The following is a 23,005-nucleotide window of genomic DNA, read 5'->3' as shown; positions in this document are numbered from 1 at the left end:
GACTTAGTGAATCGCCGGAAGACCTGAATCCACCGCAGAGAACGCACCGCTGGATCGCGAATGGACCGGGTAAGTAAATCTGCTGGCGCTGTGTGAAGAGAGGGGGAGGCACAGCAGATCTGACAGTATGTGTTATAGGCAAGATATAGCAGAGCTGTGCATGTTATGGCTGTGATAGTAAAGTGTAATATGCATCTAAGAACTGCCACGTCCTATGAATACTGGTGAATGTTTAGAAGCTGAAAGAAAGTGTATATAAACTGGAATTTTGATACTCTAACCACATTGTCAGAACACAGAACTAGAGGGCTCATTAAGTCTCTGCTTAGAGAATCTGCATCCACACTCTAGAATCTTACACTGACCATCACTGAGTGATAGGAGCTAAAACAGCAATAAAACCGAGTAAAATTGTAAAGTAAAGGGGTAAAAAATGATCTTTATTATGTAAAAATCACTAGGGGATTGAAATTTGAGAATTTTCTTTCATGGACAAACCCCTTTAAGACTATACATAATTGGATTTATATGGACATATGGGATTATTATTGTACTCTAAAATAACCATGTTTTTAAACCCAGTGAACTGATAAGCTAGAGCCTTGTCATGATTTCAACAATCCCATTTCACTCAGAGTCCATTCATTTCACCACATTATGTGACCTCTGTCCCTGTGCCTCTCCCTGACCCTGTTGTGTTTCAGGGACATGCTGTTAGAACAAGCTTCACATGTATTGTTTGGCTCTCTCTGACATACATAACATTTTCTGTTCAGCTCTGAAACCCTGCCAGAATCTGGCAGAGCAATTATGTAGAGTACGCCAAAGCCTCAAAATAGCTGCGGCAGGTTGGGGTCAGTGCAGTTACAATTATTCCATGGATGAAGATTGTAAAGTAACCCTACAAACATTGTGAGACAATAAGATAACATGAGAGCTATATAGAGCACAGAGCAAGGAATGACCTGGTTCACTGTGTAAAAATTAAACCTGACCACAGAGTGAAACAGAACGTGAGGTCAAGAAGCCAGGAGTGCTGTACAGTAACTTTTTGATGGGATTTCTATTGTAGAATCTCAAAATCCAATATGCCGGATCATTCTTTTCTTTATAATTTCAAATTGAATGTCTCTGTCCAGTGTTGCGTCAACATACAAAATGACCATGTGCTATGCCAAAGTACACAATCTTTATTGAATATTAACATCACATAAATATTATACACCAAACCAAAATTGAATAAAAACATTTAAAAAGGATGCAAAGTCCTCTGTACAAAACCCAGGGGAGGGTAGGGCCCATGATAAGGCCCACCAAAAAGCAACACCTCCCTACCCAGCCCCAGACCCTAAGACTGTCAAAAGGGTGACCAAGAAATATCTATAAAGTAGTAATGTAAATATATGAGGCAAAAATGATAGGTATAATTACCAGGCAGATCAGACAAAAGGGTACGGGGCTGGGGGAGCCCCACGCGTATCGCCACTCACGGTGGCTTCCTCAGGGGTCAGTTGTCTGATCTACCTGGTAATTATACATATCATTTTTGCCTCATATATTTACGTTACTACTTTATAGATATTTCTTGGTCACCCTTTTGCTTTGATACACCTTTGCTATTTGACAGGCTTAGGGTTTGGGGCTGGGTAGGGAAGTGTTGCTTTTTGGTGGGCCTTATCATGGGCCCTCCCCTCCCCTGGGTTTTGTACAGAGGACTGTGCATCCTTAAAATGTTTTTATTGACTTTTGGTTTGGTGTATAATATTTATGTGATGTTAATATTCAATAAAGATTGTGTACTTTGGCATAGCACATGGTCATTTTGTATCATTGTTCAGTTAGCTTTTTCATGTGCCCAGTTTTCTACCATATGTGTAGTTCCTCCTCATTGACTTCAACATCAAAGGTTTGACTTCAATTTATTATATAAAAAGACCAAAGTTTCTCCACCATTTTCTAGTATATTGAGGTCCTATGCAGGAAAGCTAAATATTATAAGTTACAGATACGAACACTGATAACAGTGCCAGCAGAAATGAGAGAAGGCGAGTACGGCATTTTCTTACATGGTATCAGGTCATGCTTGCAGACTAACTGTATATAATCAGTGGGTGACTGCATGATGAATAACGCATCTGGGGGGGGGGGGGGGGAGCAATCATAAACATATATACTTATGTTACACATACTTCCTTAAAGGGAACCAGTCACCACATTTTTTTATCTATTCCTATAGAGCCCTATTAAATAAATGCCATCCGTCCATTTCCCTCACATCCGAATAAAATCAACTTTCTTATCTAGCATAGACTGATCCTAAGAGAGCATCAGGGGGCATGTTGCCCCATCCTCACCAATTTTCCTTCACTAATTACCTTAAGTCCTTTACCTACTTTCATCATATACATACATACATTATAATCACATCAAATGACAGCATTTCTCCATGGGGGATGGGTTGGCGTAGAAGCGCATGGAGGCTGCTGTGATTTCATGTTATCAGATACATACATGTGGTAGATTTTGCAAATTTCAGTTGGAAAAGGACCTTAGATGACATCACTCTGGTCACATGACATGAAATGATGAATGTTGATGAATAGAAATGACAATAGAGAAAAAGGGCAACAATCCACAGCAATTCCTCCTAGGGGTTGGTGCTCGCAGCTGAAAGTCCTGGCGTTCAAAGCTTCATATATAGCATAATGGAAGGAGAGAGCCACAGCACCGAAGAATAAAATGCGAAGGAGTCTTTATTGGTACATCATCCAGGCATAAAAAGAGCAACGTTTCAATTCCAATGTGAATCTTTTTCAAGAAATGAATAGAAATGAGTAAAATGTTACTTATCTGATCTTAGTGTGCTATTATGCAAGATGACAAGTCGATTTTATGGGGATGTAAGGGAAACACTTAAGCTAAAAGCAGGGTGACATTTAGTTAATAGGGAACCTGTCACCATCTGTATTTGTGAAATATGTGGCAACAGGTTCCCTTTAAACCTGACAAGTTCCTCATTAACCGTTGGCTTACTGTCACAAATCTCTTTATTTCTGTTTAGACCTTAACAAAAAACCCTTATACTTACCTCAGTGCTGATCTCCGCACCTGTGCAGTCATGTAGTGAAGTCTGTGTAATACACCCAAGTGTCACTGTGCATTTGCGCATAAGGAAAGCAGCAGAGGTGTACCATTGCACACAAGCTGGGAGCTTCAGCGAAAGGCTCTCATGCACCTTATTCAGCTCAGAGCAAGGCATTTTTAAGTATAAACATTTGTTCTGTATTTATAAAGCGACCACAGACCAAAGTGTTATAGGGCGATATGGAATACTTGATAACCAATTCAGTCATTGGTTTGGTGTTAAACTGCCATGACAGGTTCCTTTTAAGAACATGGTGTCACCATCTTGTCATTTTTGATCTGCCTCCAGATCACATGTTAGGCTACAAAATATATAATTTTGGGTTGTGGCAAGAAATGGACTCACCTTCCCCAGTGTAGAACCCCTTCTATTAGCTAGAGAAGGGAGAAGACAACAAAGAGAGGCTCTCCTTTGGGAAAAGGGACTTCAAAAGTTGCTTTGTCAGTGTGAAAATCTGCACAACCCATTTCACATTTGGATCTTTGGAGGTGAGGGATCAGGTGGTTTTTTCCACCTTAAAGAGGTCCAACAACTAATGATTTGATAGAGGACCCCACTGGAGTCACTTGTATCAGTCTAATAGGAGTCCAATAACTGTAGTAGCTGAGAGAGAATAAAAACAAGGTGTACAGTGTCCAGTGTTGTGGATGTACTGTGGCACATGCATCAAGCCAACCTTCTGTGGGCATATTTAAAGGGGTATTCCAGGAATCAGCTTATATTGTACTGACTCATTTGTATATGAATTATGCTAATATGTAATTAGTTGTTATTTAAAATGTTGCTCCCTTTAGCAGAAAAATGCTGCGGACATACACTGTAATGGAGAATTAAAATGCTACTGGCTCTAAATCGGTCCGTTAATTTCCTCCGCGTAGAGAAGAAGCAGGACAGAAGATGACCGCTGGTCACATGTCCTGCAGCTGCCTGGGCAGATCATGTGATCACCACTACGTTTGGCTGTAGTCAGTTGGTTACAGTGCATCCAGTATGGCCAGTGTTGTGGTGATTTGTAATGATGGCAGTTACACATCATTACCATGGTAACAGAGCAAGAAAGTCTATTAGATCATCACTGGGGAGCATAAGAGGGAGGAGTTAATGAGAACTGAAGGATCATGGGACTTGTAGTTTCCAGTGGCGGCCATATTTGTGATAATGCTGCATACTTTATAGAACCCATTATGTTAATGATAAAATCAAACTATTTAAGCTCCATTTTGTGACTAATGACATTGAGTTTTGTCGTATTAATCTTTTTATAGTATCATGGGTTTTTAAGCTCTGTATTAACACGGGGACAGAAAAATCAGCGCAAAGTACATTTTCCCATTTTTTATTCTAAATTAAACTCACATTGTGTTATACAAAATGAAAATCACAATCTAAAAATGTTTACAAAATATACAAAACTTTACAGTGATCAATAAATGTTTGATATTAACATGTCAATGTCTACAGTAACCATAATAAAACAAGTTAGAGGTAATCTAAACTTCCCTAAAATATTATTGTTTTCACTGCATACAATAAGTTGGACACACAATTCTAATCATTTATCTGATTGATCAAAATCTTGGTGGGTGGGTGGAGGGAATAACAAAAATTGTGCAAGTTAACATCTACATGAGGTGCTCTGCTAAGCTTATTTCAGGAGCATGTCACGTAACCGTTATGCCCTCTAGAGGACATAACAGGCATAACATTGTGTCGTGTACGTTTCACATTCAGACCTGGCACTGTTTTAGGCATAAAATCACAGGCTTAGCCGATTTTCTTCACATTTCTATTGTAAATTCCTGATGAGATTGCAGCGCTTACAATGCTAGAGGTTATGGGGAACTGTAAAGGTGATTTATTTCCTTTCAATATAGATTTCTCAAGCATTATTCCTAGACATCATGGGCATTTGGATCAGTATAAGGCACAAACCCTGCTGTGACAGCTGTCCGTGAAGTATCACCATTGTGAATCCACTATAAATTACACCAGTGCGTGAAGAAGACCTCCATAACCATCCGGGTTCACACATCAACACAACTAATAAAGAGCACCAGAAGAAGGCATCGACAAAGTGACATTTACATGAATCATGGCTCACAAAGTCCATTTAAGTATAGATTGGTCTGGCCGATGGGTTTGACCATCCGTCCTTCTAACCTACAGAAAAGGGTATTTTGGTTTCAATCTCAGAGAAAAAAGAAAAACACAACAACAGGGACGGGTAGATTGAGGTAAATGTGCAAATAATGAAGAAACCGGGAGGTAGACTACAAACATTGATATAAAAAAAGATATCAGAATCGTAAGTGAAGCAAAAGCTTCTTAAGTGGCGGCGTGGGGGGGGGGGCGAGGAATTATTCGACCTCACAGCAACATTCATTCGGATAGGCAAATGAAGTTGTATGCATACTAAAAATGCCAAATAAATAGAGAATAAGGAATAAAAAAAGTCAATAACACAGTCACATTCTTAAAAAGTAAGCAATATACATCACGGTCTAAAATACTCAGGCTTGGAGATCCAATGACCAAAAGTGGAACCAGCATTTGAGATTTTTAATATTTTTGGGCGGGGAGGGGGGGGGGTGCTGTAAGCATTTTTCTTTGTTGCAAAATTATATAATTAGTTTGAAGAAAAAAAAACACCTTTGACAAAAACTTTCAAACTCTCTCTGTTGTAAAGGAAATCTGTATTCCAGCCTGTAGTGTCTATGGAGGCTGACTACATGCTGAGGGTACATTCACATGAATGTGTGCCCAATGAAGAGCGCTGCTCACCCCTCCCCTCTCCACAGCAAAATATAGGTCATGTCCTATTTCGGCGTGCACCGTCACAGTGCGGTAAGACAATGTGTGCTCACCGCACAGTGACCGGGGGCCATAGACAACAACGGGGGCCAATATGCAACCTCAAATGGTGCGCCCGCATACCGGTCTCCATTACATTCACGTGACTGCACCCTTAGATTTAATCTCCCCCTGTGTTTGCTTATACAGCTCTGAGTAGTCACATTTAACCCTTTCTGCATCGTTATATTAGTCTATGAGCTCTGAGCTTAAAAAGTTAAAGAGGCAAACAGAGAAACTGAAATACTGCTCATTGGAGGAGAAAATGGTTAAAACTCACTGTTCTGAGCTGTGTAAACAAACACATGGAGAGCAGAAAGAAACCTGTAGTCTGTCTGGATTACATATCTTCCTTATCAACAGAGATAAAGCTGTTACTAGGGGGTGGCGTTTCAGCCCATTTCTTTACAAACTAGCAAGCAACATTTCTTAATATCAATATAAAAAAAAAAAAAAAAATCTCACACCACAGAATCCTTTATAAATGTGTAGCGCAAGAATGCCTACAAGAGATTTCCTTTTTGAGGAAGCAAACTCAACGGTCAAAAAAATAATCAAAAAGGTTACACTGGAGTATAGCACTTCTAGTTTTACATTATAAATAAAGTACAAAAGCTTAAGAAAAAAAAAATGAAATGGATACAGTAAATTAAACTCAGCGGCTTAGCATGTTTTCTGAGCACTACATACAGATTAGTATGGTCCATATATGTGTGTCGGCCAGATTTACCCACTCAAACAGTACATATTCTCTGAAAATAGCATATATACTGGGTTCGTCTGGTAAATCCAGCCAACACATGGACTAAATGTTTTGGACCAGATTTCCCCACGTGCTGCTGTTTTTAAAAAAATGTGATACTGGAGCATGCTGGAGTCCCTTCTATCCAACTGATGTTTCACTGTGCTACTCCAAATATATATCCCTCTGTCCAAGAGATTTTTCTGCCTCCATTTTTAGTTCTAAATTAATTCTAAGGGACCAATATGGCACAGTGAATGGATCTTAACAATGCTCCCACTAGTAGGCTCATTGAACATGCTGTGACTACTCATAGATTATAATTGAGTTCTTCATGGCACCAACAGTTGATCTAAAACAGTCATGTTATGCCTTGCATACAATTCATGCTTTAGAATTTAGAAGATGCTGAGAAGATCAGTATGTCATTTACAGCAAACAGCTCCCGTATACAGTGCTAATGTTTCTGGGGGTGGTCAAGCTTTCCGAGGTTGGGATAACCCACTGCAATTGTTGTTGATTGTTGGACCCACTGAAGGGATTGCCTAGCAGATGAGTGTCTATTAATATAATAGAAAAACTTAATTTCAATTTTGGAACACGGCTGGTAAAGAAGGGGGGGGGCGGGGTTTCTACACAGGGACAATATTGTCTTCAAGGCAAAGAGTGGAACAAAATACTGTAGATGCTACATATTGCTATGTAATATTCATTGTATTGTAATATTTTCAGAGTGCTTATTTACTAAAATGAAACCCACTCTATAAATTGGTAGATTTTGAGTGCCACTTATAAGCCAAGATAAAAACCAGAACAATTAAAGAATCTTGTAATACGATTTGGAACTTTAGCCAAGATGCTGGATGCTTCAGTAAGACATATAGTGAAGTAGCCTATAGGTGATGCTAGAAAGACTATTTTTTTCCTTCTGGATGGGATCCAATTGGCATTCATTTCCAGGGAGCATTGGCTGCATAACTCCATACTTTAGGCGGTTCTCGGCATGGAGAACCTAAAATACTCTCCAATTCACTGCTTAACTGGTGTAACCACTTCCCAAAATCGGCAACTAAGTGAAACATTTGAGAAGAATTCTGGCATTGTACAGCATAGAGACTACCTAAAAGTGTTTTAGACCGTTCTGGCAAGATTTTAAGTGTTGTACGAAGGGCATCGTAGCTTCACAGAAAGGTGGGTGTGTCCTAAGATGTGACAAAAAATGTAACTGTGCGCCAAAATCAAAAGTGCATAAGAGACTGTGCAAAAATTTAGACTGTCCTTTCCAATGTTCTACATCCTGTTTGCTTAGTTTACACCAGTAAAATGCACCAACAATGCAGACATATTTGGCAGTGACTAGGGGGACATAGGAACATAAAAAGAATGATGAAAAATGTACCATTTTTGTTCCCCCTTCCCCACAAAATCAGTGCCATGGAGAAGCCTTTATAAATACAAGATCCTCTGTACAAACTTTCAGGACCTCCGCATGCAAATCTAGTTTTCTGCTTTACCTACATTTTGCATGAAGACAAAGAACTGAGTTCATGCTAGTTATATGCAGGCGGATGATGGAGTGTGAGCGGCTTACACAAAGCAATTGACAGCGTTTGCCAAATTGTCCTATCGATATGATTTATATTTGTACCAAAAAAAAAAAAAAAAATTACATATAAAAAAAAAAAATCTGGAGGTTTTGAATTTACATATATGTATCCCTCTTATCCATGAAGCATTAGTGTACGTCCACATCAGACAACTCCATTACATTTATATAATAGAAAATTATGAGGCATTTCCGCAACACACCTGAAATGGGGCGTAACTTCAGCTGAGATCACAGCAGCACCCTGTTGTTATCAGTCTGACCTGTTGTGGCTATATTCTTTGGGGATGTACCCCATGAAAATTTTTCAATGACCACTCTTATTTTACTTATTCCCTATATCATTAGCTATACATTGTACAGGGGATGTCCCCTAATGCAGCCAGGACAATGGGGAATGGGATTCTTTTTAATAAATCTCCTTCACTAAGCATTAGGAATCGTTTGCAAATTAAAAAGCCTAGAAAACTTCTTCAACTGTGAATGCATCAACAACTGTATCAAGACATCCCCACCATTTCTCTAAGATATGCAAATACAGTTTTCTAGGATGGGATTTAGAAAACAAGGTAGGGAAGAGGCAAGATGGATCATCCATAGTCTCCACACGCCTGCAAGGTGGACTTAATTGGCAAAGTCTCTAAGGAGAGTTCTTAATCCCCCCACCAGGACTGTGGCATTTAGAAAGTTATACAATATCATACATTTCCTGTTTGCATCTTTTAAAGCCAATTCTCACTCCTGAAATGTGAGTTTCCCCTAGAAGACAGGACATGGCCGCCGACAGATAAAAAAATGCAGCTCATAACAGATTATAGGTACTACCAGAGATGTCCCAATACAGGCAGTCCCTGACCCCTGGTTACAGACGGTCCTCCCTTCACACTGTGACCCCTGGTGATGGTCTCTGGATGCTTTACTTTAGACCCAGGCTGCAATGATCAGCTGTAAGTTGAATATTGTCTCCATGACCGAACAAAATTTTGAAGATCAAAATGCCAAGAGGACAAAGGAAAAAAAATTATCTGCAGTTATAAAAAAAAAAACAAAAAAAACCTGTTCTGTTCATACAAAATCTATCTTGTACGTAACTCGGGGATTGCCTCTTGAAAAACTTGGTGCATTTTATCAATCTACTGGTGTGTGAATGCCCAACACTGCAACTCAGATCTCAAGTCACAGTCACATTACTTGAAAGCCAAGCCTGATAGATGTCCCTCAATGCATCTTCTACAGTAGTTTAATGTGTGGCCAAAAAAAAAAGTCATAGTGCAGACTGTTGATTTGCTTCTTATAAAACATGGTATACACTAACATACTACCAGTACGAATGCTTTATTTCACTACAAACCTTTATACAACCCTTTCCAAGTCATCAGCCCAAGATGCTAAATATCAGAAACATTCAAAAATATGGAAATAACATTTACAAACAATGATGATGGCTCTAGACAAAGGTCTCAATCAACTACTTGTTCAGGTCTAAAAGGCAAATACCAATGTATAACCAAATCATATCCACCCTTCCTGGCCCTGAGAACGCCTACACTCAAGGCTCTTACAACTACATATATATTTTTAAGGAGGTTGTGCTTCTGAGGTCTAAAAGGTTGAGGTATTTATTTTTTAGAAGAAATGTACCTTATGTGTAGATAATGATTCCATAGAGGCTGAAAATGGAAAAACCATCAAAACATATACCAACTAAGAGCATTCCTAAACTTTCAGAAAACTTCACTTAAAATCAACAGTCCAGTGTGTGGACATGAGGAGTAACACCTCCTCTACAATTACATGGCCTGTTTCCCTTCTACATTGCTCGGCCTACAATTCTCAGTGGTCTCAGAGCTGGTGGTTGCATATAGGGCAGTATAGACAATTAGACATGTCCTATTTTTTCACGGCATACGGCACCGTGCGCCATACATCCCTATGGAGAGGGGCGGGGGTGAGCAGTGCTCACCTCCTCCTCTCCCCGTGTGCTGCTGTGTGCCCGCCGTGCTACGGTGCGGCGGGCAACGGTAGTGTGAATCCAGCCTTAGTTTGGAAAAGACTATTTTCACTGATAAGATATACTATCAGAGTGTACCACGGGTTTATGCAGGTTCCTTTGTTGAAGAGTTAGTAATCATTGAAAGAAAAAGCCCAGTCATTAGGTTATTTCACATTTTGAGCTTCAGTATAGAATTCCAAAAGCACACTTTTTACGATGTGGTTGCAAACTCAGGTCACATGATGCATCAGTTCTGAATTTTGTTTGTCACATGTAAGGATGACTTTATAAAATATGGTTATTGGGGATAGGTCATCAATATTATCACCGAGGCCTGATATGAGTGGCCACCAACTTTTTAGAGGGGGTTGGCCACATTTCAGAAATTTTTTTTTGTCCCATTAGACATGTCTGCATGTATATGTACCTGTACCTTCAGCCTTTCCCTGTTATTAGAATGGGGTCCTCCGCATATTTACACAACTTCCTTTCTATCACTGCTCCAGACTGCCCTCATGGCGTCACCCACTGAGCTTTTCTTTCACAGTCCGTCTCACTGACTAATTGAGGAGGGGGGGGGGGCAAACTCCACTGCTGCAGCCCCTCCTATTCATCAGTGCGTAGATATGTAAACACGGATTCACATTTATGTATCAGGACTGCTGAATCACTTGATGAGCATTCGTGGATTATCATTGAAGCAGTAAAGGCACATGGGCAACTTATGTAAAAGAGTGGCCAACCCCTTTAACAATTCCCAGACATTCTCTCTACATGGTCCAAAAAAAGAAACATAAAACCTAACATGGGACCTATGTTCTTGTATAAAAAAAATAAAACAAAAAAACATAGAACTAGCCGTCTACATATGCAACTCAGTAAGTTTTCTGACTATGTGAATACCATGTGTGGGTGGAGGTAATTAATTAAGAAGCCTCAAATATGTATCAACTACACATTAGTATCTGGGAGCCTAATAACACAAACTACGCAATAGATAGATGTTTTTTTGACTGGAGCTTTTCTTTGAAGATGGCATATCACTCCCCTGCTGTAGTAAGCACTTGAATTTCCCATCAAACTATTGTACACCATCTTTTCTTGTGGCATGCATAATTTCTAGAAAGGAAGGCTCCCGAAGATGCTCAAATATTTACTACAACAAATGTCAGGAGAGGTGACAAGTCTCTTTTCCGTTTGTGCATGTATCCATATAAAATATAGCGGGTTGTCAAATGATGGCTGGCTGACAGAATGCACCTCCCACTGGTTCTGGATACTGCATGTATATACGGCAACATATGGTGCACAACCATTTGAAACCTGTATTTTATATGTTTCAATTGATTTGTAAAGGGCGTACGGACGCAAATACATGAGAGGACATGCTCTATATATGTTATGGCGCACAATACGGCCATTCCATGGAAAGCTGTAATGCTCATTAAAACGAATGGGGACATATGGCACCTGTATATACAGCCGTTTTCATACGTAAGTGTGATTGTAGCCTAATACACATTCATTTTTTTTTTGTGAGAGTGGCAGGATAATACAAGATAAATGACAAAAAAAAAACTTTTCCATACAAACTTTTTTTTGTTTGCCTCTATACCATGTTATATTGTGACCTATACAATGATGTTATCCAATTCTATCAAGAGAAATTAAACCATTCTAAGTCCAAAATGAAGAATGAAAGAAAAGTTAATATCAGGGCTCTGTTTTTGTAAGGATAAAATAAAAATTAAAAAAAAAAAAACACACACACAGACAGGGGCAAACATCTAAACATAGACAGCTTAGCAATGAGGAGGGATTGACGGAAAACAAACAGGGCTCGCCGCCATGTTCCTCTACAAAACGCATCAGCTATCGGCACTCTTGTCTGTTTCTTTGGAGTGAATAGTGTACATGAAGGTTTGGTCAATGGTAAAGTCTGAAGGCAGATTCCCACGGTGCACTGCAATGTGCTCCCCCATAAGGTTTAAGGTGGAGCTGTAGTGTCCACACACAGTACATCGGTACATTAGCGCCCCCGCATGTGTCTTCAAGTGGCACTTGATGGTAGAACGGCCTCGGAAGAACTTGTGACACACTTTGCACTGATAGGGCTTTTCCCCGGTATGAATGCGCCGGTGGTAGTTAAATTCACTGGTATGAGAAAAGCACTTTCCACAAACCTTACACGTATACTTGCTATGGCCTGGTTGTCCGGTAACTGAGTGATCGTCTACTGAAAAATCCTCTGGAACTTTTCGCTTGGACACCGAAGCTTGCAGTTGGGAAAATTCTGAAAATCCAGGACGATCGGCTGGAATACTGCCACAACGATGCTGATTCAAGTGCTGTCTGTAAATGACTTCAGACTTGAAACCTTGAGAGCAAAGATGACAGCGAAATAACGCTTCATCTAAATTCTGGTGGACCGTCATATGCTTCTCCAGTAAATGGCGATCGAGGAAGCTACTGGCACACACAGAACAGGAGAAAACAGACACAGACATGTGAGATAAGACATGCCACATAAGACCACAAAGCGTTAAGTGGCGCTGTTCACACAGTCCACAGGACAAGTTCTTGGTGTTAAGGTGCTCCAACGCATGAGATCGTACAGAATGAAAATCACGTAACATGGTCCGATGGCATGCACCACAGGGCAATTCAGTAGCCATTGCTCCCACAAATGTATTCAACTCCCCTGGGAGAGGCTGACCTGGATGAACTATTACATTATGTTCTGATGTAACCCCTTCTTGTCCTCTGTGGAGTGTGAGTTGCCACTGGCTGAAAAATTTGTCTTCACACATATCACAAGAGAAAAGAAATATGCCGATGTGTGATAAAACATGGGTGATCATAGCACCCCGGTCATGGAATCGGGCTTGACAGACTTTGCAACTTCCATTGCGTAGCTCTATGTGTTCTCGCGCATGTTGGCGGATATGCTGTAGGTTAGGTTCTAGAACTTTCTTGCATACTTGGCATGGCATGGCTTTGCCACTTCGACTTTCTCCCTGGCCAAATAGCAACATCTCATCTTCACTTCCGTCACTCAACTCAATAATTTCACCAGACGGCCCGGAGTCTTCATCACCTCCTTCATCAAACTGTAACTCTTCTTCTTCTATCTCATCAAGGTGGAGGTCACCCATTGCTTCAAACCCTCCAGGAGTTTCCTTAGAGTTCCCACTTACAGATGAGTCTCCAGGAAAGTAACCGGTTTTATTAAAATCCCCATTGTGTTGTGTTTTAAAAGGAGGGCAAGTACTTGTTGGACCAAATCCAGTGTTCACTGAGCAATGAGAGGACTGGAACCTTTCTGAGGTGCTTTGTTCTTCAGTTTTTGCTGGCAGTGGAAAATGTGTTCCTGGATTCACAGTTGCTTCCTGGTCTTCATCTTTAAACGAGCAAGGTCCATCTCCTGGAGTTAGAAAGCTTTTTTCTACAGGAGGGATATGGTTATCCATTCCATTACCCCTAGATTCTGTTGCATTGGGTTCAGCCGATGTGCTGGATCGTCCCTCGCTAGAGGAAACAGAGCACTGGTATTTCTGACCTGAGGAACCCTCAAGATCAGGGAAGGTTGCATGACAAGCGTTTATCAAGTCCTCCATGCCAAGCTTCTCGGCAACTTCATAGATAACGCCCACATTTATAAGGTCAGTAAATAGCTCCGATGTGTAGATAAAGTTTAGCACTTTCTCGAAATTGGCTGGTGTGATGAAGTCCACCACGTAAGTCCGAGCAACATCTAACTCGGCACTCGAGAACAATTTTTGAAAATAAGTTGCTGCAGATCCAAGCACAGCTTTATGAGCAGCGAATGACCGGTTTCCAACCACTATAGTAACATCACAAAGTGTCCCTGACAAACGCGATTTATTCAGCTCACGTAGCAGGTTGCTGGGGTGGTCGCTGCTGTTTAGTTTGATTCTCATACCCATCTTTAGATGTCACAGTCAGGGTGTATGCTGTGTGCAAAGTTTTTACACCAGGCCGTGTAATCTGATTACGTCTTCCACATACGGAGAGGCACCTCATCCCCCTTGTAATATGCAGTGAGAATGTACCTAGAAAACACAAATAAAAGTGTGAGAACTAACACATAATGTAACATCTTTTGCCTTTTGTCTAGATATAAGCATGTCATTCATTACTTTCCAATAAAAAATTAAACCAAATTCAGACCCAAGCCTGTGACATGTACAGGGAAATCTCTATGGGAGTGGTGGGTGACCACATACAGTTGAGTGGTTCATGCTACTACTAATTTCAGCAGTTGGACCAATCAACGTTGAGATCGTTAGATGTTCAGCAGTGGAAAGGGAATAACATATTCTTGAAGAGCTAAATTAAAGCATTTCTGTCTTTTCCTGCCTATGGCTATAACTCTCCCTCTCTCCTACACTTATAAAAACCCCTATAAATAAAGGACGCTACACTTTTATCTATTAACATCATTACACGTCCATTTTTATCTATTACAGTGTTCCTTTTCAGGTTATTTAAAAATAAATAAAGGAGGAAATAGGAAAAATGATGGATGCCATTGACTATCCATCAAACAGAGGATGGATGAACACCTGTTCGCAGACACTTGCACAGGCAGTTATCCTCCTCCAAAATAGCTTGATGTGTTTAAAAAGGCATAGACTTTCCTGTACTTGTCGGGCAATGAGGACAGCCTCACTCTATGCGTTACAGCTGTTGTGGCTCCTGACATCTCCTCACACAGACAGAAGAGACTGAGGAGCTGTGAGGTGGAGGCTGCAGCTGACCAGTAGTGGCTGTACTACACAATACTGCTCCTCCCAGTGACATGGTGGGAGGCTAGCCTAAGTCATGGCCCCTCCGAATCCTGAAGCCTCAGGACTGTACAGGATGCACAGCCAGGAGGTCAGGGCTGTGTGGCCTCATCATCCCCTGCACTCAGGAGAGGAACCAGTGGGGGCTGAACACTACCTTGCGGAGTCATGACCAGAAACTGGAAACTGAACACTACAGTGAGGAGTCATGACCAGGGACTGGAAGCTGAACGCTACAGTGAGGAGCTGCTTCTAATGTATATAAAGTACAACAGAAACCAGACACTTTTGGCAATTTCTGACATTAAGTATTTTAGTATGTGGTAGAAGGGATCAGACAACCAAGGGTTAAAGTACCCTGGGGACCTAAAATAAATATATATATCACATATACTCGAGTATAAGCCTAGTTTTTCAGCACAATAAAAAAAATGTGCTGAAAACCCAAAACGGCTAATACTCGAGTACCCAAAACGGCTATATACTATGGGGCAGGGTGACCAATGTGACCAATGCATTTCCCACGCTCAGCTTATACTCAAGTCAATAGGTTTTTGTGGTAAAATTAGGGGCCTCAGCTTATACCTGGGTCGGCTTATACTCGAGTATATAAATCTAAAATTTAAATCACCCCATCTAAATTTGGCATTTCCATTATTGTACCAACGCAAGGAATAAAGAGGAGGAACGAAAAGAAAAAGGCGCAAATATGGGTTGTTTTCACCAGTTTCACTACATTTGGAATTTTACAGCTTTCTAGTACCTGGCATGGGATATTAACCCCTTAACGCTGAAGCCACTTTTCACCTTCCTGACACGGCCCATTTTTTCAAATCTGCCCTGTGTCACTATAAGTGGTTATAACTTCGGAACGCTTTAACATATCCAAGTGATTTTAAAATTGTTTTCTCGTGACACGTCGTACTTCAGGTTATTTGAAAAATTTTGGTGGTATGTTTTGCATTTATTTATGAGAAAATCAGATATTTGATGAAAATTTGGAAAAATTTTTGATTTTTGAACTTCAAAATGTTCTACTTTTTCCATACATAGTCATAACCGCAAAAAAACATAATAACTAACATTCACTAAATGTCTAATTTATGTGGACATGGTTTGTTATGCATACTCTTATTTTTGTAGGATGTTATGGGGCTTTGAACGTTAGGTGCAATTTTTCACATTTTCATAAAAAACGCAAAATCCTGCTATTAAGGGACCTGCTCAGGCTTCAAGTCACTTTGAGAGACCTAAATAAAAGTAAAACCCCATAAATTACCCCATTATAGAAACTACACCCCTCAACGTACGTGAAACAACTTTTATGAAGTTTGTTAACCCTTAAATTGTTTTACAGGGGTTAAAACAAAATCGGATGCAATTTTGAAAGTAAAATTTTTTTGGCTAAATTAATGTGTTTTTCAAAAAATGTACAAATTCTCAGTGGATAAAATACCAAAACACTCCACAAAATTTGATACCCAATCTCTTCCGTGTATAATAATACCCCATATTTGGTGGTAACCTGCTGTATGGGCACACGCCAGGGCATCGAAGGGAAGCTGCGCCATTCAGAGCAGATTATGCATTGTCAATTTTTATTGGCTATACAATCTTTATTTTTTTGGCAATTTGGACACATAAGGGCTTATTTTCTGCGACATGAGATGCACTTTACAAATACTTCATTTTAGTGGGTCATTAGCTTATTGATGAGATTTTATTAACTCTTAAATGTATGGGTGAAAAGAAAATTGTCAATTTTGGTTTACTTTCTTTTCGAATTTTTTGGGGGTCGTACACCGTACACTAAAAATATTACATTATCTTCATTCTATAGGTCACTACGGTTACGGTGATACCTCATTTATATAGTTTTTCATTTATTTTTACAATTTTACTGGATAAAAACTAATATAGAGGAAATCTCATTTGTTTTTGCATCGCCATCTTTTCGGAGACGTAACTGATATTTTTTGGTTGACAGAGCTAGTTTAGGGCTTATTTTTTACGTGTTGAGTTGATATTTTCAGTGGTACCATTTTTGCGCACATAACTTTTTTTGATCACTTTTTAGAACATTTTTGTGTAAAGATTTTATGAAAAATGTACATTTTTGGCAGGTTTTTCGGGTTTTGTTTTTACGGCGTTCACCGAGCGGCTCCAATAATGTTTCTGAGTTATTGTACGGATTGTTACGGATGCGGCGATACCAAATAGGTGGGGTTTTTTGGCGATTTTGTGTTTTTTTCACTTTATTGCATGTGTATAGGGAATATTTGTGTTTAGGGGACTCTAACTTTAATTAATTATTTTTATAAAAAAATTATTTTATGTTTTTAACATTTTTATTAACTTTTACAGGTTAGCTTGAACAAGTGATCCACTGATCACTTGTTCAAGCTCTTCTTCACATTACACAGTGTAATACAGATGTATTACACTGTGTAATGTAACACTGTGTAATGTAGCATGCTCAGTGTGTTACAGCCGGGTCCTGTCAAAAGGCAGGGACCCGGCTACAGGAAGGAGGATCACGCAGCCCCGGGCACCAGCAGTCCCGGGGCTGCGATCGGAGCAGCGGACCCCCCGGTAAGCGGCGCGGGGGGGTCCGATTCTTCTGAAATGCCCCTTGCACGCCGCGGTCAGCGCGACCGCGGCTTGTCAGGGGTTAACACCCGCGATCGGAGAAATCTCCGATCGCGGGTGTTAGAGGCAGGTGTCGGCTATAATATATAGCTGACACCTGCAGCTTCTGGCGCCGGCTCCGTTAAGGAGCCGGTGCCAGAAGCATGAAGTAATAGTACTGCATTTTGCGGGAACGCACCTCCCGCGATGCAGTACTATTACGTCAAATATCGGGAAGGGGTTAAATACAGTCACTGGAAGGTACAATTTGAAAACAGGTCCTAGTGCAGCTCTCTCTGTACACAGAAAAAGGTAAACATTTCTGCATTTGAAGGTGGGGAGCAAAAAACGAAAAAGGACCAAGTTGTTAAGGGGGTTAAAGAGGAAGTTTACAGGACCTAGTGTTCTGTTTTTGCCAGGTTGTGTTATCACAGCCAGGCCCGGTACCAAGAGTGTATTCACACAAGGTATTAGTGATGTACACTCACCGGCCACTTTATTAGGTACACCTGTCCAACTGCTCGTTAACACTTAATTTCTAATCAGCCAATCACATGGCGGCAACTCAGTGCATTTAGGCATGTAGACATGGTCAAGACAATCTCCTGCAGTTCAAACCGAGCATCAGTATGGGGAAGAAAGGTGATTTGAGTGCCTTTGAACGTGGCATGGTTGTTGGTGCCAGAAGGAGAATGGGCAGACTGGTTCGAGCTGATAGAAAGGCAACAGTGACTCAAATCGCCACCCGTTACAACCAAGGTAGGCAGAAGAGCATCTCTGAATGCACAGTACATCGAACTTTACAGCAGCAGAAGACCACACGGGGTGCCACTCCTTTCAGCTAAGAACAGGAAACTGAGGCTACAATTTGCACAAGCTCATCGAAATTGGACAGTAGAAGATTGGAAAAACGTTGCCTGGTCTGATGAGTCTCGATTTCTGCTGTGACATTCGGATGGTAGGGTCAGAATTTGACGTCAACAACATGAAAGCATGGATCCATCCTGCCTTGTATCAGCGGTTCAGGCTGGTGGTGGTGGTGTCATGGTGTGGGGAATATTTTCTTGGCACTCTTTGGGCCCCTTGGTACCAATTGAGCATCGTTGCAACGCCACAGCCTCCCGGAGTATTGTTACTGACCATGTCCATCCCTTTATGACCACAATGTACCCAACATCTGATGGCTACTTTCAGCAGGATAATGCGCCATGTCATAAAGCTGGAATCATCTCAGACTGGTTTCTTGAACATGACAATGGGTTCACTGTACTCAAATGGCCTCCACAGTCACCAGATCTCAATCCAATAGAGCATCTTTGGGATGTGGTGGAACGGGAGATTCGCATCATGGATGTGCAGCCGACAAATCTGCGGCAACTGTGTGATGCCATCATGTCAATATGGACCAAAATCTCTGAGGAGCTTCCAGCACCTTGTTGAATCTATGCCACGAAGAATTGAGGAAGTTCTGAAGGCAAAAGGGTGTCCGTTACTAGCATGGTGTACCTAATAAAGTGGCCGGTGAGTGTATATCCGGCCGGATATGCGTTTCCCATAGGAGGCTGTATGAACAGCCGTGCAGCATTATTTTCTATGGAGAGGAGTGGGGTGAGCAGTGCTTCTCCTCCTCACCAGCGTACATGAGGTGTGCTTGACAGGCAGGCAAACGTCCATGAAAATAAAAAAGAACACCCAGGATCATAAAAGCACATTAGATAAAATGGTTGAAAATGGACCGTGGAGTCTAAGCGCAGACTAAACTAGCTCCCTCCATCACCCATTAACACCCTGCAGCAACAACAACTTTGCAGGGTGCCAATGGTGTCAAGCAGCAATAGATTCTAATAGTGCATAGTAGTGAAGTGCCTTAAATGATCAAATAATCTTTTGTCAGTGCCCCCATGGGACAAAGTAGTACAGGCGGTCCCCTACTTAAGAACACTAAACTTACATACGACCCCTAGTTACAAACAGACCTCTGGATATTGGTAATTTCTTGTACTTTAGTCCTAGGCTACAATAAACAACCGCAACAGTTATCAGAGGTGTCTGCAATTAAGATTTATTGTTAATCCTGATTCTAATGACAACCCAACATTTTTAAAAATCCATTTGTCACAGAGACAAAAAAAAGTTCTGGCTGGGATTACAATGATAAAATATACAGTTCGACTTACATACAAATTCAACTTAAGAACAAACCTACAGACAAATATACCTATCTTGTATGTAACCCGGGGACTGCCTGTATCCAAAAAAGTAAAAAATAAATAATGATGTTTTAAAAACAAAAAAGAATGGTCAAAAGAAAAAAATAAATTACACACATTGTTTCTCCACTTCCGTACCAACCCAGGCTATAAAACTATAACAACATTTAACCAGCACAACAAAAAAAGTTTAAAAAAAATAATTGGAACGAGGCCCAAATTGACATTGAATAATTAAACTACACAAAAATTATATTAAATCACAATTAAAAAAAAACTCTATAAACCTCTAGTATATACAAATTAAATCTGCAGATATTTTTGTAAAATATATGGTAATCTCCACACTGAAAAAAAAAAATCAAAAGTTATGGGGCTATCTCATAGCTAAAGACAAAGACACACAAAAGATAAAATACATTTTTTTTCACGTAGCCGCTTGAATTCCAATAATTTTTTTTTATTTACTAGAAGAAGGCAACGGAAAGCACAATGGTGGCGTAAACTGGCCCTAACAGTATTCTGCTGGACTCTGGTGTCTGTTGGATCAGATATTTAGTTGGTTTTTAGGTACTTTTTGGGCCGGGACCCTGGCATAGCATACGGCTGGGCTGGAGAAGGGGACCGCTCTTTATCCCTCCTTACTCCTAAGGGAGCCATACATATAGCAAGAGATAAGGCATGTTCTATCTTTTTTCCAGCGATGGCACTGTACAGTGACAGACGTCTGTACAACGCACTTCTATGGCGGCGGTATGCTAGCTGCCTCTTGTACAGCTAACGTACAGCCGCCATATACAGTTGTGTGAAAGGGGCCTAGGGCTGTGGCTACCTGCGGATTAGTTGCACGGTAATTTCACAGTGTAGGGCTACAATCATGCGATGAATGCCCGCCATATTGTAGTACGGTGGGCATACATCGGCGCCGGAGAGAGGAGGAGAGGATGAGTACCCCCCACTCCCCTACCTAGTAATATATGGCGCACGTCCTATCTTTCGCCAGGGTACGAAACGGTGATGCACCCTACCACTACCATAAGGCGTCCTGGTGGGGAAGTATATCGCCCCCCCCCCCCACCCAGGTGTTTGTGTGAATGTAGCCTGATACAGTAGCAGATATACTAAATCTCATACCCATTGCTGAAAAAGTCAGCAGTAGAAAAGGGGTTTATGATCCCCAGCATGTCACTCATTGCGGTGGATCATAAACCAATTTAAATGTGAAGTTCAGGCCTCCGGCCGTGACAAGGTCAGGACATAAAACAAATCAGAAACCTGCCAATTTCATCACGTTTCCGATGCTTGGAAAATTAGCAATGGGTAAATTCCGTCAAAATTCTGCAACATCTGTGGATATTGTTACAGAAAAGAGATGCATAATATCCGGCGCCTCAGTCTCTGATGATGTCCCGGACCCATTACACAACAGGGGCATGCCCTGTCCGGTGCATAGGGATCCGGTGAAGTCTGCGCTATTTGCGTCATCAGCGTTGATGTAAAAACACGGTCTGGCGCCTCGTTCAGACACACACAACGCGGTTTTATGTTATTTTGTAAACAAGTTTATCTGATTTTGTGGATCATACAGGACAGGGCCTAAACTTTTCATATCTTTTCAAGTGGCTTAAAATAAAAGTAACCATCAAATAATGACTGAAAACTGCACAGAAGTCTCTAATACAGTCCCCAATAACACACACAAGGAGCAGAGTACTGCAGTACCGGGTCCAAGCCCAATAGAGGATCCAGGGAACTACAAGGCGCAGCAGAGCCTCTCTACATGCTGGTGCTTGTAGTTCACCTGCCCGATTCCCAGGACGTAGATGTGACCACACACCCCGGGCACGTACCCTCATCCCCGGGCAGCCCCGGTCCACGCGGTGACTTGTATACAGGGGACGGGTCACGAATAACCAGTGAATCTTACCGAAGACTGTCGGTGCCCAGCCGGCCGGATAACACAAAGGCAGCTCGGTAGACCCGGCCTCCGTAGACGCAGACGAGAGCACCGTGCTCCATTACAAGAGCGCCATCATCCTGCTACCTAGAGGCTTGTGTTGGGACAGCGCCATCTTGTGCTCGGAGGTTGCACTGGAGAAAAGTGCGGCTGTCCTATACATGGAAGGGCAAGCCTGCTGTGTGGGCAGTGCCCGGAGGAATATGGCCTGGAGCAGCTCGGACACCTGAAATTGTAGCAGGTGCAGCTCTGTGGCCTCAAAATGTAATCCTCTGTGTGGCCACCTAGGTACTGGGCAGTTCTGTCACACTAGCAACAACAGGAGTATACAAAAAGCCACACACACACACAGAGAGAAATGTTTATCAAATTATTTTCTTTTCTGAGCATTTTTACAGTAATGTGTGTGTGTATTTTTCTTTCCATATTCAGGTTTTTTTTTACAACAGACGAGTCATATGTCACATTGTGCAACAATGTGTGTATACACTACAATGCTACTATTATCACAAATCCACACACAATGGGCCACATTTACTAAGGGCTTTGCACCGCACACTTGTCGGGCTGCACGCTTTTCTAGACGAAAATGGCTTGCACAGGTATTTAAGAAGTGTCTGCACCGCTATTGTGTCGCACCCAACTTTTTTGTGGTGCAGCTGCGCTGGCTTCCATGAGTCACAAATTAGGGTGGGTGCCTTCAGTCGGTCTGACTGATTCGGACTGAGCGCCGTATTTAACCCCTTATCACCAACACTAGTTTTCAGCTCAATGACCAGACTCGATTTTTCAAATCTGACATGTCTCACGATAATTGGTTATAACTTCGGAACGCTTTAACATATCCGGGTGATTTTGAGAATGTTTTCTCGTGACACATTGTACTTCATGTTAGTTATAAAATTTAAGTGATAAGTTTTGCGTTTCGTTCTGAAAAAAAGTGAAAATTTTGTAAAAATTCTTCATTTTCCAAGTTTGAAATGTTCTGGTTTCCAGACAAGATGTAAAACTACCCAAAAAGTTTGATAATTAACATTTACAGAATATCTGCTTTATGTTGGGATGA

The 23,005-nt window shown here is 41.1% G+C and overlaps 1 protein-coding gene across 2 annotated transcripts; it reads right to left on the bottom strand.

Annotated features, from left to right (window-relative positions):
* Positions 1–4,297: 4,297 nt before the first annotated feature.
* On the bottom strand, positions 4,298–22,149 carry ZBTB39 (zinc finger and BTB domain containing 39). Of its 2 annotated transcripts, none has more exons than XM_072134928.1 (2): positions 21,910–22,149; positions 4,298–14,409 (listed from the first exon to the last, which is right to left on the bottom strand). In XM_072134928.1, exon 2 carries the CDS (start codon positions 14,281–14,283, stop codon positions 12,205–12,207), a length of 2,079 nt encoding a protein of 692 aa, XP_071991029.1. In that variant the 5' UTR covers positions 14,284–14,409; positions 21,910–22,149; the 3' UTR covers positions 4,298–12,204. The 2 variants fall into 2 exon arrangements, with proteins under 2 accessions (XP_071991029.1, XP_071991030.1); XM_072134929.1 differs by lacking the exon at positions 21,910–22,149 and adding an exon at positions 21,833–21,900.
* Positions 22,150–23,005: the final 856 nt, after the last annotated feature.

Source organism: Engystomops pustulosus, chromosome 2 (genome assembly GCF_040894005.1).
Source record: "Engystomops pustulosus chromosome 2, aEngPut4.maternal, whole genome shotgun sequence".
NCBI classification, from domain to species: Eukaryota; Metazoa; Chordata; class Amphibia; order Anura; family Leptodactylidae; genus Engystomops; species Engystomops pustulosus.
Note: the sequence above shows the minus strand (reverse complement) of the source record. Positions and strands in the feature narration are given on the sequence as shown.